At 42.3% G+C, this 16169-nt stretch overlaps 1 protein-coding gene across 4 annotated transcripts in view; it reads right to left on the bottom strand.

The window, feature by feature from the left end:
- The window catches only part of NAALAD2 (N-acetylated alpha-linked acidic dipeptidase 2), a 204324-nt gene that overhangs the window by 58687 nt on the left and 129468 nt on the right, over positions 1–16169 (bottom strand). For all 4 annotated transcript variants that reach the window (XM_075592544.1, XM_075592542.1, XM_075592545.1 and 1 more), the window contains exons 11-12: positions 15179–15298; positions 7433–7515 (exon numbers count right to left, since the gene is read on the bottom strand). In XM_075592544.1, coding sequence (XP_075448659.1) covers positions 7433–7515; positions 15179–15298 — 203 coding nt within the window. The remainder of the gene's footprint in view (positions 1–7432; positions 7516–15178; positions 15299–16169) is intronic.

Below are 16169 nucleotides of genomic sequence, written 5' to 3' on the forward strand. Positions count from 1 at the left end.
CTGCCAAATGCGCGCCGAGGTAGGTTCTGGGCCCGGTCTGATTGGGGGGCGGTGCTTGTGCGCACGGCGTGCGCTGAAGAACGCACTGGGATCGCAGCCTATTAGTGAGTGCCAGGTATAAAAGAACATGGATACTCAGCCACAGAAGCAAAAGAAGTCAATGTTGATAATGTAGGCATTCAAAAGCACTAATGTTGATTGAAGGCACAGACCATCTAAATCATTAGAGAAGTCCATACAGTATAATACACAGATATGCACATACAGGTATCAACAGACGGGGTCCCAGCACAACACTCAAACTGGACGCACATTTCACCCGAGGGCATCTTCCAGGAGTGATATGCGCTAAAGAACAGCAGTCCGATTTAAAGGGGTTTTTTATGACGTCTGTCTGTGCCAAAATCAAGTATGTTGAGGGCGTCCAAAGGGATGCGTCATACGTAGACGCACGCTGACAAGAACCAGCTGATCCGAACAGTCGCATCTACCATCAGCTGCTCAAAGAGTAGACGCAGGAATTCCATACGCCAATCTAAAACGGACTTTTTTATACCTAGTATCTTTTTCATGTGTGTTCAATAAATTGTTATTTTTTGATGATCCAGAGCGCCCTTTTAGGGATTTATTTTTTGATCATTATATATGTAGCCCGGTCCTCCCTTTTGCTCTCCTCACCTCCGCTGCAGGCGGGTAGCCGGTAAGGGCGCAGCCATTTTGTTTGTGCGCTTGCATGCGCAGAAAAGGTTTACGCATGCAAAGGTTCCAGCAGCCCCAGGGTCTGCACAACACATGACAGTGCAGCCAATAGGGCTGCTAGAATCTCCTGAGGGGAGATTGGAACTTTGGGTGGGCGTGAAGTTTGAGCTGACAGGAGAGTTGCAGATGGAGCTGGGACAAGGAAGGAGTAAGTTATATGTGCAGATGTCAGTGTCATCTGTACTAGGCCAGATACCCCCTATTATGCCCCAGCTAGGGCCCGACTCCCACATAGTTTGTGACTGCTATAGGGACTTGCCCCTCAGATAGGGACCCTGCCCTGCTTAGCAATATTAGTGTTGGGGACACAGGGAGACGCCGCACGGTGGTCCAGGACACAGATCGCCCTACATTAATAAAGACATTATTTACAGTGGTACAATCCACGAGGGACCCAACCAATGTAGAGGCGGAGGCTTTGCAGTATCAGCATCGGATCCGTGGATCCCAGCATCGTGGTATCAGCGCGCCCGGGTGTGGCATCACCCGGCAGGTACCCAATGCATCAGTGCACCAACTCAAACACTATAGTGGGGCAACGTTGTCCCACACACCTTGGGTGGGGGAGCGGAGCATTGGAGGGTACGGCTGTGCGTGGCCTGGTTGGTGGTATATATATATCCTAGGTTATTTATGTTAAGTAAAACTGTTATCTTTCCTAAGTGTGTGTGTGTTTTATTGAATGCGTGTCCTGTAGCGGGGTTATTCTACATCATAGAATCCTGTACAGGTGGAGGCGCTACCGACCAAACATCGATTCAAGTATACCCCAGGTTCCCAGTAGCGGAGACTCAGATCTCCTGTGCACCACAGGTATTGCACCATATACACACACCGTAGCCACACATCTCTCAGAGGGTGGGGAAAGTGCGCTACATATATATATATATATTATCCAGGTATTATCCAAGTCACCAAGTGCACCACCTAGACACTTCATCTTAGTGGGCAGCGCTGTTCCACACGTGGGTGGGGTTGTGGGACTCTTGGGACTTTGGGTACAAGGACTTTGGGGATACTATGTAAGGAGGTTATAGCCCAGTTAGGGGCAAGGTTATAGCTGCCAGCTAGTGACAGAGGGTGGCATATATATCGTTGTGCATACTGATGATGTTCCACTGTGAAAGTATGATACTCTGTGTTGTGTTGCTATACAATATGATGTGATGTTATTGTGTTATTTGCTCGTTCAGTAAACCTTTTAGCCATAACCCTGGTGTATGTGGTTTCTGTAGGCCCATTCTACATTCCTATAGAATCCTACATAGGTGGAGGTGCTGACCGACGAGAACGTTCCAGAGATTCACCCCAGGCTCTCACTAGCGGAGGCTCAGGCCTCCTGTGAGCTGACAGGTATAACGTACCACACCAGGTAACATTAGGTTCCCTGCACACACACACACACACACATGCGATTGGGTGGGGGGGAATACCCGTTACATACATATATATACATATATACATATATATACATATATATATATATATGACAGACAATAGTAGCGCCAGTAGATATGGTAATAGTAGGACAATAGCAATATTGCTTCCAATAAAAATAAAATAACTATTTGCAGAAAGAACTAACATCATAAAAATATGAATAAAAAAATTGTATAAATGTATACTGATCTACTCCTTGAAATGTCCAGTCCGATGATTGCGCTTATATGGGTTAGGGGCAGCTTTCAGGTGGAGAACCACGTCCAGAAGAAATCTAAAAAAACAAATCTTAAAAAAAATAAAATAAAAAATAATATATATATTATTTTTTATTTTATTTTTTTTGAGATTTGTTTTTTTAGATTTCTTCTGGACGTGGTTCTCCACCTGAAAGTTGCCCCTAACCCATATAAGCGCAATCATCGGACTGGACATTTCAAGGAGTAGATCAGTATACATTTACACAATTTTTTTATTCATATATTTATGATATATATATATCATAAAAATGTATAATGATATAAAAAAAATGAATAACAATTAGTGTATATGTATATTACCTTTTAAGTTAGAGATGCAAGGGGAAAAAATAAAAAATACATTTATTGTCATTTGTAGAGATTGTCTTCAAATACGTTTCACAAATGTTTGTGGAAATTTCTCAAAATGTCTGCTATATTGCTCACAATTTTGCCAGATTTTTGCCCTTTTTCGCAATTAATTTGGCAAAAATGGCAGCTTACTGTATAAAAGGACACGTGACACGAATTTAAGGTCTGGGACCTGTACATTATCATTTTATGTTTGACCAAAAAAAATTTGTCCAACTCTAATACATTTTGCTAATGTTTTTGCCAAAAAATAATAATAATTTCCCCTGGTACACAACCTCCTGGGAAAATGTGCCCATCACTAGTAATTTTTGAGGTTCGTTTGTTTTTTTTTAATGCCAAAAATAATAGGGTGTTCGTTGCTGGGCTTAAAGTTGCAAATGTGATGTGAATCTTTAATTTTACTAGCGGAAACAGGAAATGATAAAATGTCTTATGATAAACTTACTTTTTTTTTTTTTTTTTTAAATGAACCAGATGTCTAGCTGTTATGTATTATGCTTTTTATCAGTCATAACAATAATATTACATCCTGGTAAACTGTTCATTTTCTCCCCAGCTACTCCCTTGTTTATTTTCATATTTCAGTGAGAAGTATTTATTAGAAAACCCAATGACCAAATCTATTTGCAGACAGCCTTTGTTGAATTCTTATTCCATGGTCTCTGTAAACTCCACACTGATCATACGGTACAGCAGGGCTCTTTAACTCACAATGAAAAAAAGCAGGTATGGCGGTTCACAGCCGTCCGTATGGGTAAGAATAGAGCGCAATCAATTAATTGAAAAAGGTAACTTTTAATGTGCACTAAACATATACAAAAATGCAACAAAGAAACTCTGACGCGTTTCGTCCTGTAACTAGGACTTTGACAAAGTCCTAGTTACAGGACGAAACGCGTCAGAGTTTCTTTGTGGTATTTTTGTATATGTTTAGTGCACATTAAAAGTTACCTTTTTTTAATGAATTGATTGCGCTCTATTCTTACCCATACGGACGGCTGTAAACCGCCATACCTGCTTTTTTCATTTTGACTTCCCGGGCTGGAGCACGCCGACACTGCGCATTGGATCAAGTCTCCGGATTACAGCGTTGGACCGGCGGCATCGACGTGTCAAGTTTGTGAGTACTACGCACTCAGGGGCTTATGGGGTGTGCATAGGACGCCAGGATCGGTGAGGGTAGTGGCGGAGTAGTATTCATTACTGGGGGTGTCTCACACTGGGCTCCTTTGCTCCCTACCACTTTTTAGCCCCCTTCCTGAGGCTGAGTCCATATTGCACGCATCAGTGGCAGGACTTATACACTTATACTTCATTGTTACAGTGCCTTTGCATATTATTTTGAGCACCGGTTTTTGGAGTTCATTCTCCGCTTTATACACTCTTCAACTCACAGCTTATGGGCTCATTCTGGCTCAGAAGGGTTTTGAATTGGCCCTTGGACTGCCTGTCCCCGCTAATTGCACGGCAGTTGGCTAAGTAGCTAGGTGTATTTTTTTTTTACACTGAAATCAACTAGGCAAATATCGAAAATACACATGCAACTACAATGCATCACTACCATAGGCTAATATAATGTATACATATATAGCTCAAGTGCTACAAAAAAAATATGATCTATTCAAAATGTTGAAGTATGGAACTTTTAAAGTATTTTTAGATACATATAAAATGATTTTATGGTAAAATTCTGGCCTTTCCACTTTAATTATTTGGAGAATGAGTTGAAGACCAGGAGCACTGCTGTGCAGTATGCTTTGATTCATGTTTTACCTATCTTATCCACTAGATGGTGACACAGATATGAGCTATTCAAGTTGCATTCAAGCTTTTTTAGCATTATTGATGAAGGGTTAACATACTGTACATACAGTAAATGTTTGTGCATAATAGTAAAAAAAATGTTCATAGAGCATTAACATAAGGTACAAAGATGTAACGCTTAAACATAATGTAGCATAATGAAATGAGTTCAATATCTGAGAGACAGGCAGATTAGGGGTCTTGTCCAAGTTAACAGGTAGACAATGATTTGCAGAACGAGTTCTCCCACTGCTCAGCTTTTCCCTTATTTGCATGTCTGCTTGCGCCCGCATGGAACACTACAATTGTAAACAGAAATGAAAGAAATCCCTGGTGGGGTGTTTAAAGTTTGTTCCTGAGATGCAGGGCTTATTACCTTCTACCGCAAAATGTACACTACATAAGTATTATAAAACATATGGCAAGATAATCATCTCTCACTTGTTTTATTTGGTGTAAATAAATCTGAAATATATATATATATATATATATATATATACAGTGTTCGACAAACCTATACATTTGCTCGCCCTGGGCGAGTGGATTTAACCCCCGGGCGAGTGGATTTAACCCCCGGGCGAGTAAATATTGGCCCAAGCAGCACACGTTTGTTGGTGATTTGTCAACCACTGTATGTATATATATATATATATATATATATATATATATATATATATATATATATATATATATATATATATATATTGGGTGATCAGAAAATATCTATTAATAAGAACTTCAATATGGGTTCTACAAATTAGGTTACAACAGGAAAACAAATGCCTTATATAACTCCTCTGTAAAATCACAAGCTGTCACACATAGGCCTAGATTCACAAAACATTGTTAAATTGGCAACAATATTCAGCTTTATCGGGGAAAAAAGCCATATTTAACGAAGGATTATAAATGCACAGTAACCATGCATTTATTAACTAATTTGCATGTGCCTTTTGGCTGTAATACAGGAGAACTGCAGGAGTCACTACTGCAATTTCCTAACGAATGACAAAAATCCACATGCAACTACTGTACAATAAATGGCTACCATCGGGGGGGGGGAAATGTATATATATATATATATATATATATATATATATATATATTATTAATCAAAATTTGATACCTGATGGTCTTCCATTGCATAGCAAAGGAAGGCCTTCGGACAATATAGAGTTTTAAAGAATACACAAACACCCTACCATCACAACACTATGCATTTTATAGTAGCTAATAAGGCATTAATGGGCAAGTACCTATCCCAAAGTCCCTATACATCCTACTTAGGGCACCAACTCCATTACCTACCACTAATCCTGCCACCCCACCTTTTACACACCTAACAACCCCAACATATATAAATACCTTACAGCCAAATCTGGTTAATAGGGCTGTAGGCCATTGAAACAACAAAAACAAAAAAATACAAAATATTACTAACATCGTTACATAGTAGATGAGGTTGAAAGAGTTGTGTCCATAGAGTTCAACATATATTACATTTAGTTGACTGAGATACTTAATTTATATTTGTAGATATATTGATCCAGAGAAAGGCAAACAAAAACCCCAGTGAAACATTTGGCAATTATGTCTCTTTAGAGGAAAAATCAATTCCTTCCCGAATAATGGTCATCTGATTTCTCCCTGGATGAACATCCTTATGTTTACTTATTTGTTATATCCCTGTATACAGTAACTTTCTTTTCTAAAAATATGTCCAACATTTTTTCTTAAAGATATCTATTGTACAGTACCTTCCTTCACTGTCTCCATGGGTAACGAATTCAACAATGTAACTGCCCTTACTGTAAAGAACCATTTCCTTTGCTGCTGGTGAAATTGAATTTCCTTCAATCTCCAGGGATGACCCTGTGTCCTTTGATTTGTCCTTGGGATATAGTTATCTTGAAAGTTCCTTATGTTGACCCTGAATATATTTATAAATAGCTATCATATCCCCTCTTAGACGCCCCAGTACCGATCCTTTCGGTATTCCACTCACAACTTTAGCCAAGAACTTCAGGACCAAAGACTCCTGGAACTACCACAATTTTGTAATTCAATGAGCTGATGTCGAAAGATAAAAAAAAAAATGAAAAAAAAACAAAGATAAATTCCATAAATGTATAAACATAATCCATTCTCTGTCATTTACAGGCAGAAGAAAAATATATAAAAAAGCAAAATAGAGACACGAAAAATGTAGGCTGAGGCCTAGAACACGGCCTGATGACCCACTATAATACCACGATTCTGTCTTGTGACAAGCCATCCTCATTGTTTATTGAAGCCAATGTATCCTCAGTTGCTTAAAGACTCCTTCTCTTCATTTCTTAAAAATCTTCCTCTGAATGGGAGTCACTCTCATGCATCTTCTCTCCACTGACAACTGAAGTTGTACGGCCTGTCGCTATCACATGTTGAAGCAACCAATTGCAATTTCTTTACCACATTATCTGCTCTGAGTAATGATGTCAGAAGTCTAGCTACGTGCTTACACTTTATTCATACTCCATTAAACGTTGCTAAAGCCCCCAACAGGGAAAAGGAAATCAATGCCAGAGTTTACAATCTGAGAGGTATGTTGAAATGCACAAAAAAAAGGTAGGAGAAACACTGTTATAAAGCATGATGTAGTGATGTTTACATAAAATAATAGGCCATGTTTAATAAGTCTTCTACATAAAAGCCCTTTCTGAACACTGGAAGACCCTTTAAGCTCACTGAACTGGCTTCCAGAACCAAAAGGTGTCTTACAGTCAAAGATTGCTTAGTACTGTAAATATGGGCCTGTGTTTTGTGTCCTGTATTACCTCAGCCCACTCCGTAGATCCCAGGAGTCCAAATTCTTCTGCATCCCAACTTGCAAAGATAATCGTCCTTCTGGGCCTCCAGCCTGAAATTATACATCTGGGTTGAAATATATACTGATACAAAGTGAAAAACTGTTAATTTCAATGGCCCTTTCGTCAGTAAGCAGTAGCCTATATCAGGGGAAGCCAACTCCAGTCCTTATGAGCTATCAACATGTCAGGTTTTCAGGATAACCCTGCTTCAGCACAGGTGGCTCAATCAGTGGCTCGGTCTTTGACTCCCCTCCCCCCCAGATACAATGAGCAGAATGTAAAAATATAGTGTTTGCGAATTTAAAGGAAGCCCGTTTTTAAAAACATGTTAAATCACAAAAGTGATAAAACACGAACATATGATAAAGGGCACACAGCCCGAAACGCGTTGGTGTGGTGCTTTTTGATGCTGTTTGGGGGTGATGTTTGATCCCTTTATGGAATAAACCTTTTTATTGTACTTATGCGCCTCTTCCTGCTTATTTGGCAGTCCGCTGCCTTTTTTTTGTTGCTCTAATCACAAAATGGTGTAAGAAATCATTGTGCATAAAAGAAATGCTATAAATAATGCCGTTAAAAAAAAAAGGTACCACAGATTACAAGGGTTGGGGGTCAGAGTGCTATACAGCATGAGACCCTGGACATGGATGTTGGGGTGCCCTCCACTACCCCTCAACTGGAAAATAGTCCCCAGGGACTTGTGTTTCAGTGAATCTACCGCATCGGATGCAGCTGTCCTCAGGGACTCATGGGTCGGTCAAGATCCCCATCCGGCTGTGACACACCTGGGGCAATTCCCAGCTCGTGTCACCGGAGGAGGGGATTACATTGGGCTGACCCCCATGGGTGACTCTGGGAGTGGGATTAAAGGGAAGGATGGGGGAATGGAGGATGGACCGGGAGAAGCAAATATAAGGGGGGGGGGGTGTTGTGGACTGTGCCCCAAATTATATTTGGGGAGGCGTCTGAGGTGCACCCTCTCTGTGGGAAGATTGTTAGGATCTGCAGGAGGCGCCTGCTGGACTGGACCCTCCCCATGAGGTGCTCGCTGAGAAGAACCTTCCCAAGAGTGCTGCAGACCCCTGAACAGCAAGATCCAGAGGAAGTTGCTGGACTTTCTCTGGATGGGAAAGCATTGGGTCTCTGCGGGTGTTGCATTCCTCTGTGACAGGGAGAACAGGGAGTAGTGTGTGACGTTCCTACATACACACTTTCCACCTCCAATATCTGCAGAGATACCGATTCGCAGATCCGTCTCCGCAGTGGTGCCAGCTGGCGTTTTTTTGGCAGCTGCATGATATGGGGTATGACTGGCAACTGTTTATTATCAAGCCCAAGATGTTAGGAGACCTCTTGTTGCAGCACATACTACAGGGACCTACGGTCCCTGAAGCCAGGTTCCCGCGATAGGAAAGGCAGTGGTGGGGCTTGATTTCCTCGCTAGGCCCCTGCTGTTTAATCTGGCAGTGGGGGGTTCGGATGTTGGATTCACACTATATCCACCACGAGTGACCAGAGTCGGGGGATGTGTGCGTCTGTCTACTGCCTGTGTCCCTCAACGTCTGATCCAGGAGTGTAAAGATTCAATTTCCCTCAACTCACGCACCTTCATCGAGGGGGTGTTGCAGACCAGAGAGCCCTACCCACATTTCACCCCCAGCTCTCCGTATCCTTGCATTGGACCAAAGACACAGCAACTCCTTGTCAGGTTCCTCTCAGTCCCAACCCCAACAAGTTCCAGGACCTGTCCCTGGCATGTTTCCACAGCATGCAGAGGAAAGGGCTGTACTCTCTTGTGCTCTGTATAGTTCACTAACTCACCGTTGTCACCTGCCCCGATACCATCTGGAGGCGGGTATTACCAGCAAACGAGGGCAGAGGCCACGGTGGAGGGAACTATTCAGAGTTGATTCCCCACCCCACTGAGGATCTGAGTTGAAGATCCTCCATGGTGCACTGAGTACGGGAGTGTACTTGGCCCACATCACATACTCCCCAGCCACATGCCCCTTTTGGGGCAAACGGCAATCCATATACCATATTTATTTTAGCTGCAGCCTCTCTTATCCACCTTGAGGAGCCTTCTCCTGCAGTTCTGGCTGCACTTTTCCCCTCACCTTTTTATTTTTGGGCTCCCACTGTCTCAGGACAATAAACTTAGGGATCTCCTCGTCAACCTGCTCCTGGCATTTGCTAGGCTAGCTATTTATAAGACCAGGAAGCAGTGTTTTGAAAGGGAGTTCCCAATAAACATTGTAGCCATGTTCAGGTCACTGGTCCGCTCCCGTATCCGGGCAGAGTACACGAATACAGAGTACATGAACGCAGAGTGAGCTGGAATGGTCTCAGAGTGAGCCTCCCAGTAGGCGTCAGGCGGGGTGCTCTGCTCGGTATCCCCCACTTTGGATTATTTTATACTCAACCTCTTTATTTAGTTTAATAAAATTTTTTATTTGCAATACACCGAGTACCGTTTTTTGTTTATATTTGTTTGTCCAGATCTCTTTTTGCAATTTATATGAGAATGTTGTTCAAAAGGCCGGTCAAAATAGTCCTTCTCCTCCTCACATTCGAGAAGGGCTTGCAAAATATAGCGGTCGGAAAGGGTACTTTTGACAGAAATCAAAGCTACTAGAATATTCCCCCTTTTCTCAATACTGTAAGGAATCGGGGAACATCCTTACTTGTCATATCTCAGATCTCCGCTCTGGCACCAGCGCGTGCACCCCCCCTCAGCTTACAGAGTGCGCATGCAAGCGCAGCTCTTCTAGTGTGCCACGGAGCTTAGCTCCGCCCCCTCGAACGCACCGCACCTCTCTCATGCGCGGTACGCACACGTTACGACGTTCACCGCTCCCCAGCTGCGTGGCAAATACTTGTTTTAGCCCACTTGGCTCCTGCAGCCAATCCTTGCCTCCGCGGAGGCCGCGCCTACGCCCCACCTCCCTTGCTACTGGTTCCTGTTAAATACCCTGCAGTTCCTCTCATGCCTTGCTGAGCATAACTTCTTGTAGCCTTGAGCTCCTACGTCTGTTGTGCCTTGCTCCTTGTCCTTTGTTTTCTTGCAGTTAACCCTTCGTGTACCGACCCGGCTTGTCTTTGGAATCTCTCTGGCTATTGACCCCGTGCTTACCCTCGACTTTGCGGATTTCTCCAACCCAGACCACGGCTATACAGACTTCCACGATTCTGATCTCTCCAACCCCAGACCACGGCTAACGGACTTTGACTATTCTGAACTCTATACTCCAAGACCTCGGCATGTATTGACTAACCCACTCTCTCCAACCCAGACCCGGCTACGTTTGACAATCCGCCTGCCAGGCACGCTTCCGCTGCTGTGGGTGTGTGGTTTACTACTTGCCCACCTCAGTACCGGGGTCCTGTCTTGCTCGTGGGCAGCACAAGCGTTGCAAATACAAAAAAAAAGAAAGAAAGATGACTGCTGAATTGGCAACAATATTAATGTAGCCTAGCCTCCAGCCGCCGCTACTCTGCCTGGACCTTTCCAGTGTAAGTCCTGTTAGGTGCAGGCATTGGAGGTGTTAATTCCTTCTTTCAAGGCCTTGTGTGCTTTTGCAGACGTGGATTGTGTCACCAGTATCCAAGGGCGGGCCTTAGCAACTACCAGAGAGTGTCAGCCTGAGGAAAGGGTACTGATTGGTTATCACTCATTATAGATGAACCAATCAGTATTCAACCTGTCTTGTTAAGGGGCAGGGTTACAGCCATCCACCTCAGATTATAAATATTGGCACTTTCCCACATTGAGTTAGTTGGTTGGGTACCCTGTGTGAGGACAACATCATCCCTCCACCTCATAAGGAGATGGAGGAGGGGTACTCCAGGCCTAATCTGGGCCTAATGCCTGCATCAGGGCACTGTGCACCAGGGAGCTGTGAAAGAACTGTAAAGACTCTGTGAATACTTTACATGCAATAAAACCCAGAAAAAAACAAAGGGGTGTGCTTAATGTCAGCTGCTGTGCAAGGAGAAGTGTCAGTATGGGCCATCCCCTGCTCAACACAGGATCTATACTGTCTGGAGGTGCTGCACCGAGGAAAAATCAAGGTAACTTGCACCCCTGTACTGGTTCTCCCCATAACACCGCGGAGCACTCAGCCCTGCTGTTTACCAACAGGTACAGCACAACACCCTGAAGTAGTAGCTAGAAGATCATACCCACCTCAATCACACTTAGGGAGAGGGTACAAGGGCTACATTAACAGAATATACTTTGCTTCAAATGTCTGTAGCGATGGTATTTCTCACAAATTGTAGTTTGTACAATTTGTTAGAAAATCTCAAAATCTGGGAATAATCTACAGATATTCCTGTTTCATTTGCAGGTATTTCTGTTTAGTTTCAGACTGTGTGTGTGCTTCCTGGATGATTTGTTTGGTAGTCAGTGTAAAAGTCTATTATTGTGCCCCCGCATTAGGGGGTAGATGCGGAGTAACGCCTGATCCAGCTTTAACTTTCAATTTGAAGGGCAGTAAATGCTGCATCGGCACTCGATGAATCCTGGTTTATGGGAGTTATTCATTAAACTGCAATAGTGCCAGAAACCCCCACATCAATGGTCGTCACTATTGCAGTTTAATGAATAACCACTTCTGGGGTAGATCCTCAGGAGGTTCGTTAAATGTTTTATCGTGATGTAAAAAAATTAGAAAGTGGGTCAAATCACCTGCCAAGTTTAACTTGGTGTAAAGCCTAAAATGTCTTACTATCGTTAGCGCAGAATTAAGTTGCTACAGATGTCGCCAGCGTTGGGCTGCGCTTATAGTCCCGTTGCGTCAAAACAAATGTATTGAATCCGTCGCGTGCGTTTATAGTAGGAGCGACGCGACGGCTTGGTCGTGAGCGCTGGTAGTCAAGTAAATGTGATTTTTCAGCGACCACAGCGTCGCCGTAGCAAGGACTATAAGCGCAGCCTTATTATACGGTCGGCCACGTTGTAGTGAGACATGCACAATGCATTAGTGAGTGCAGGCTGACAGTGTTTGAATCAGTTGTGAGCAGGAATGGGTTAGGGCTATAACATGGCTACATCTGTATGCAGCAAGGATGTTTCATTATATAGGTCTGCAAAAACAATTTTCACAGTACAGCTATTATAATAATAATAATAATATTACACTTATAACGGATATGTACGAACACTAGTTTTGATAAAAAATACACAATTCTATTTTATTTCAAATTAGTTAGGTCGCGGCCAGATGTCCTATTCTGAAGCTGAAAGCACCCAACGCCAGGTAGCAGACAATTATTTGGCCTTGTCCAGGTTTCTGAATTAGGCCACTTTGGTTTCCTATATTGCCTTAGAAATATAGTAAGCCAAAGTGAATACCCTGGACTAGGCCAAATAATTCAGTCATGACCTGTGTATTAACCCCTTGGAAGCTATAGTGGCCATGCGTCACTTCATTGCCACTAAGGTATCCAAGGGGATGATAGAAATAGTATAACTACCCATTGTATATCATAGCTGTACAATCGCTATGGCATACAAGTTGTCTCACCCGGCAACATTCTCTCCCCCCCCCCCCTACAGTAATGGCCAAAAGGCCTGTTAGCCAACTGTGGCTGATAGGGATTATGCCCATACAATACACTGTACATTACTGTAATTACATAAAATAAATTGCAAAGAAATATATTTGAAAAAAAAACCCAACATAAAAACTATACTTTTAATACATTGATTGTCACTGTGGCTACCCAGGCCCTCCACTGGGCCATTGTTAAGTAAATATTGCCTATTATACTTTTGTAGTGGTAGATCCATCAAGCTTTTACAAGAAGATCACTCTTTGCCAATTACTGTATCATTAAAAATCCTATTACTGTACGTAGATTCATGTGTTAGAAAATGTCAGCCATAATCACAGGCTATTAAAATGACCTATAAAAACAGCTGTGTTCATAACAGTGCTTGTTAAAACACACTAACTCAATAAAGAGTACTTGCATGAGAAAGAGATGCAAATGATCTTTAACAATCACAAAAACACTAGCGATACTAGACAAACAACTGTGCTCAATGTTTGGGTATAACTTCTGCAGTATGTTGTTTTATGTGTATTACCAATATTATAATTATAGATTACGTACACAAACCATGCAGGTTGCAGATGTGTGTGGTAAACGTTCGGAGTCCCACCAATGACCTAATCTAATTTATCACTACCTACTTCTCCTCTTTGCTGAATGTAACCAATATTAAGGCCCTGTTGCTTCCAGAAACTTACACGAGTGAGCAGAATTGGAAATGCCATACGAATCTCTACTTCCAGTAGCAGTATAAATTTTCTGTAGGTAGCTGCACACATGTTTTTAAAGCCTCACATGTCTTTTTTTTTATATACAGTATGCATCTGAAGATGTTTTTGTGCAGCTATAACTATAACATACTTACAACCTTATTGCCTTCAAATAAAGCTTCTCATCCATAATTATGTATGGTTTTAAACACCTGCTTGACTCTGTGTGCCCTACAGGTGTATGTGTATGTGTATGTGTGTATGTGTGTGTGTGTGTGTGTATGTATATGTGTGTGTGTGTATGTATATGTGTGTGTGTGTGTGTGTGTGTGTGTGTGTGTATATATATATATATACATACATACACACATATATATATATACACACACATATATATGTGTATAAATATGTATATATACTGTATATATGTGTGTGTGTGTGTGTGTGTGTGTGTGTGTGTGTGTGTGTGTGTATATATTTATATATATATTTTTATATCTATATATATATATATATATATATTTATTTATATCTATATCTATATCTATCTATATATATATATATATATATATATATATATATATATCAAATAAAAAGATCACTTGTGAGCACATTCACATGTCTTAGGCAGGTCTGCAACTCTGCCTTTCACCATTATCTCCCGCATACAAAGGCGAAAGGCGACAGAAAACCTCCACCGTTACCATATAGCCAATAAAGAATATCACTTGTGAGCACATTCACATGTCTATAATACACACACACACACACACACACACACACACACACACACACACACACACACACACACACACACACACACACACACACACACACACAATGGGGCCTATGCAGAGAGCAGCGAATTTTTAAAATTGGCGAGTTTATTAAAAAGTAGCTTTTTTGGAGAGTTTTATTCTCCATATGCAGAAATGTGCGAATTCTGCTATGTTTAACATGAATGCGTGTGGCGAGTTTAAATTAGCGAGATGCGCGCTTCAGAAATGTGTAAAAAAAAATTTGCGCCTTTTTTTTCCATTTGCAATGGCCGCGAGCGGCAGCTTCTTGCCAATTTTTTCTGGTGAGGCAAAAAGGAGACAATCGCGCCATTTTATTGGCGCGAACAGCCGCTAGATGCCATTCGCGCCTCTCTGCATTAGGATATTTTTAAAACTGGCGAGATGGAGGTTCTCGCCAGCCGCGAGGCGAGTTTTAGAAATAGAAAAGAAAAATTGGCGCGTTTTTCGTAACTCGCCATTTTCTGCTGTTTTCTGCGCGATTTTCTCCAAAAAATGGCGAATTTCGAAATAGCGCTGCTCTCTGCATAGGCCCCAATGTGCCTTGTGTTTAGATCACTGCCAGTGACAATTACATATATTACATATAACAAAACACATTTTTTTGGTCTTTACCAAGATTCAGTGTTTTAATAGGATGTTTGTACCTTTTCTCAAGTGTTTGCCAAAACTTCTCGCAATTTCATGTAGAACAGCTGCCCCAGTCGTAGGATCAATTCCACCAAATACCCACGAATCCCGATGACCTCCCAAAATAATGTACCGGTCTGCAAATAAATGCAATGTATTTCATTGAGAATACTACAGTGATGCAATTTAATACATTTAAAGGCAAGACTCATTCTCTATTATTTTTTAAATCACTCTTAAAGTTTATCAGTAACTTTTTGATATTAAAGCAGCAAAACATGAAAAATCCTATTTTTTTTAAATAAATCATTTCTGTAGTATTAGATAATACTGTCTGCATTTTTTTAAAACTCCTAATGCCATTTTTAATAATTTTTTTAATGTACATCCTTTGGCTGCTACAGCAACCATTTAGAACAGGCCTGCACAACTTGTAAAGCGAGAAGGGCCGAACTGCTCCAAGGAAAACAGATTCGGGCCGCACGGGTAAAATCACCACCATCACCACCACCACCACCACCACCACCACCATCATCATCATTTCTCCACCAGCACCTCTCATCATCATCATATCTCCCCCTGAATTCATCTTCATATCTCCACCAGCACCCCTCATCCTCATATCCTCCCCTTCACCCCTCATCATCAACCTTTGCGAGTCTCACCCACTCACACCCTCATCTCTACCCCTCACCCATACACAATATTCCCCCTCCACATAATACACAATACCCCCCTACAGCCCACACACATCCCACCCCCCTGCACCTAACTCCCCTGCACCTCACATCACATCACCCCCCTGCACCTCACCTCACCCCCCTGCACCTACCCTCACCCCCCTGCACATCACCTCACCACTGCACCTAACCTCACCCCCCTGCACCTCACCTCACCTCACTCCCCTGCACCTCACATCACCCCCCCTGCACTTCTCCTCACATCACCCCCCCCTGCACCTCTCCTCACATCACTCCCCTGCACCTCACATCACCCCCCTGCACCTCT

This window comes from Ascaphus truei, chromosome 3 (genome assembly GCF_040206685.1).
Source record: "Ascaphus truei isolate aAscTru1 chromosome 3, aAscTru1.hap1, whole genome shotgun sequence".
Taxonomy (NCBI): domain Eukaryota; kingdom Metazoa; phylum Chordata; class Amphibia; order Anura; family Ascaphidae; genus Ascaphus; species Ascaphus truei.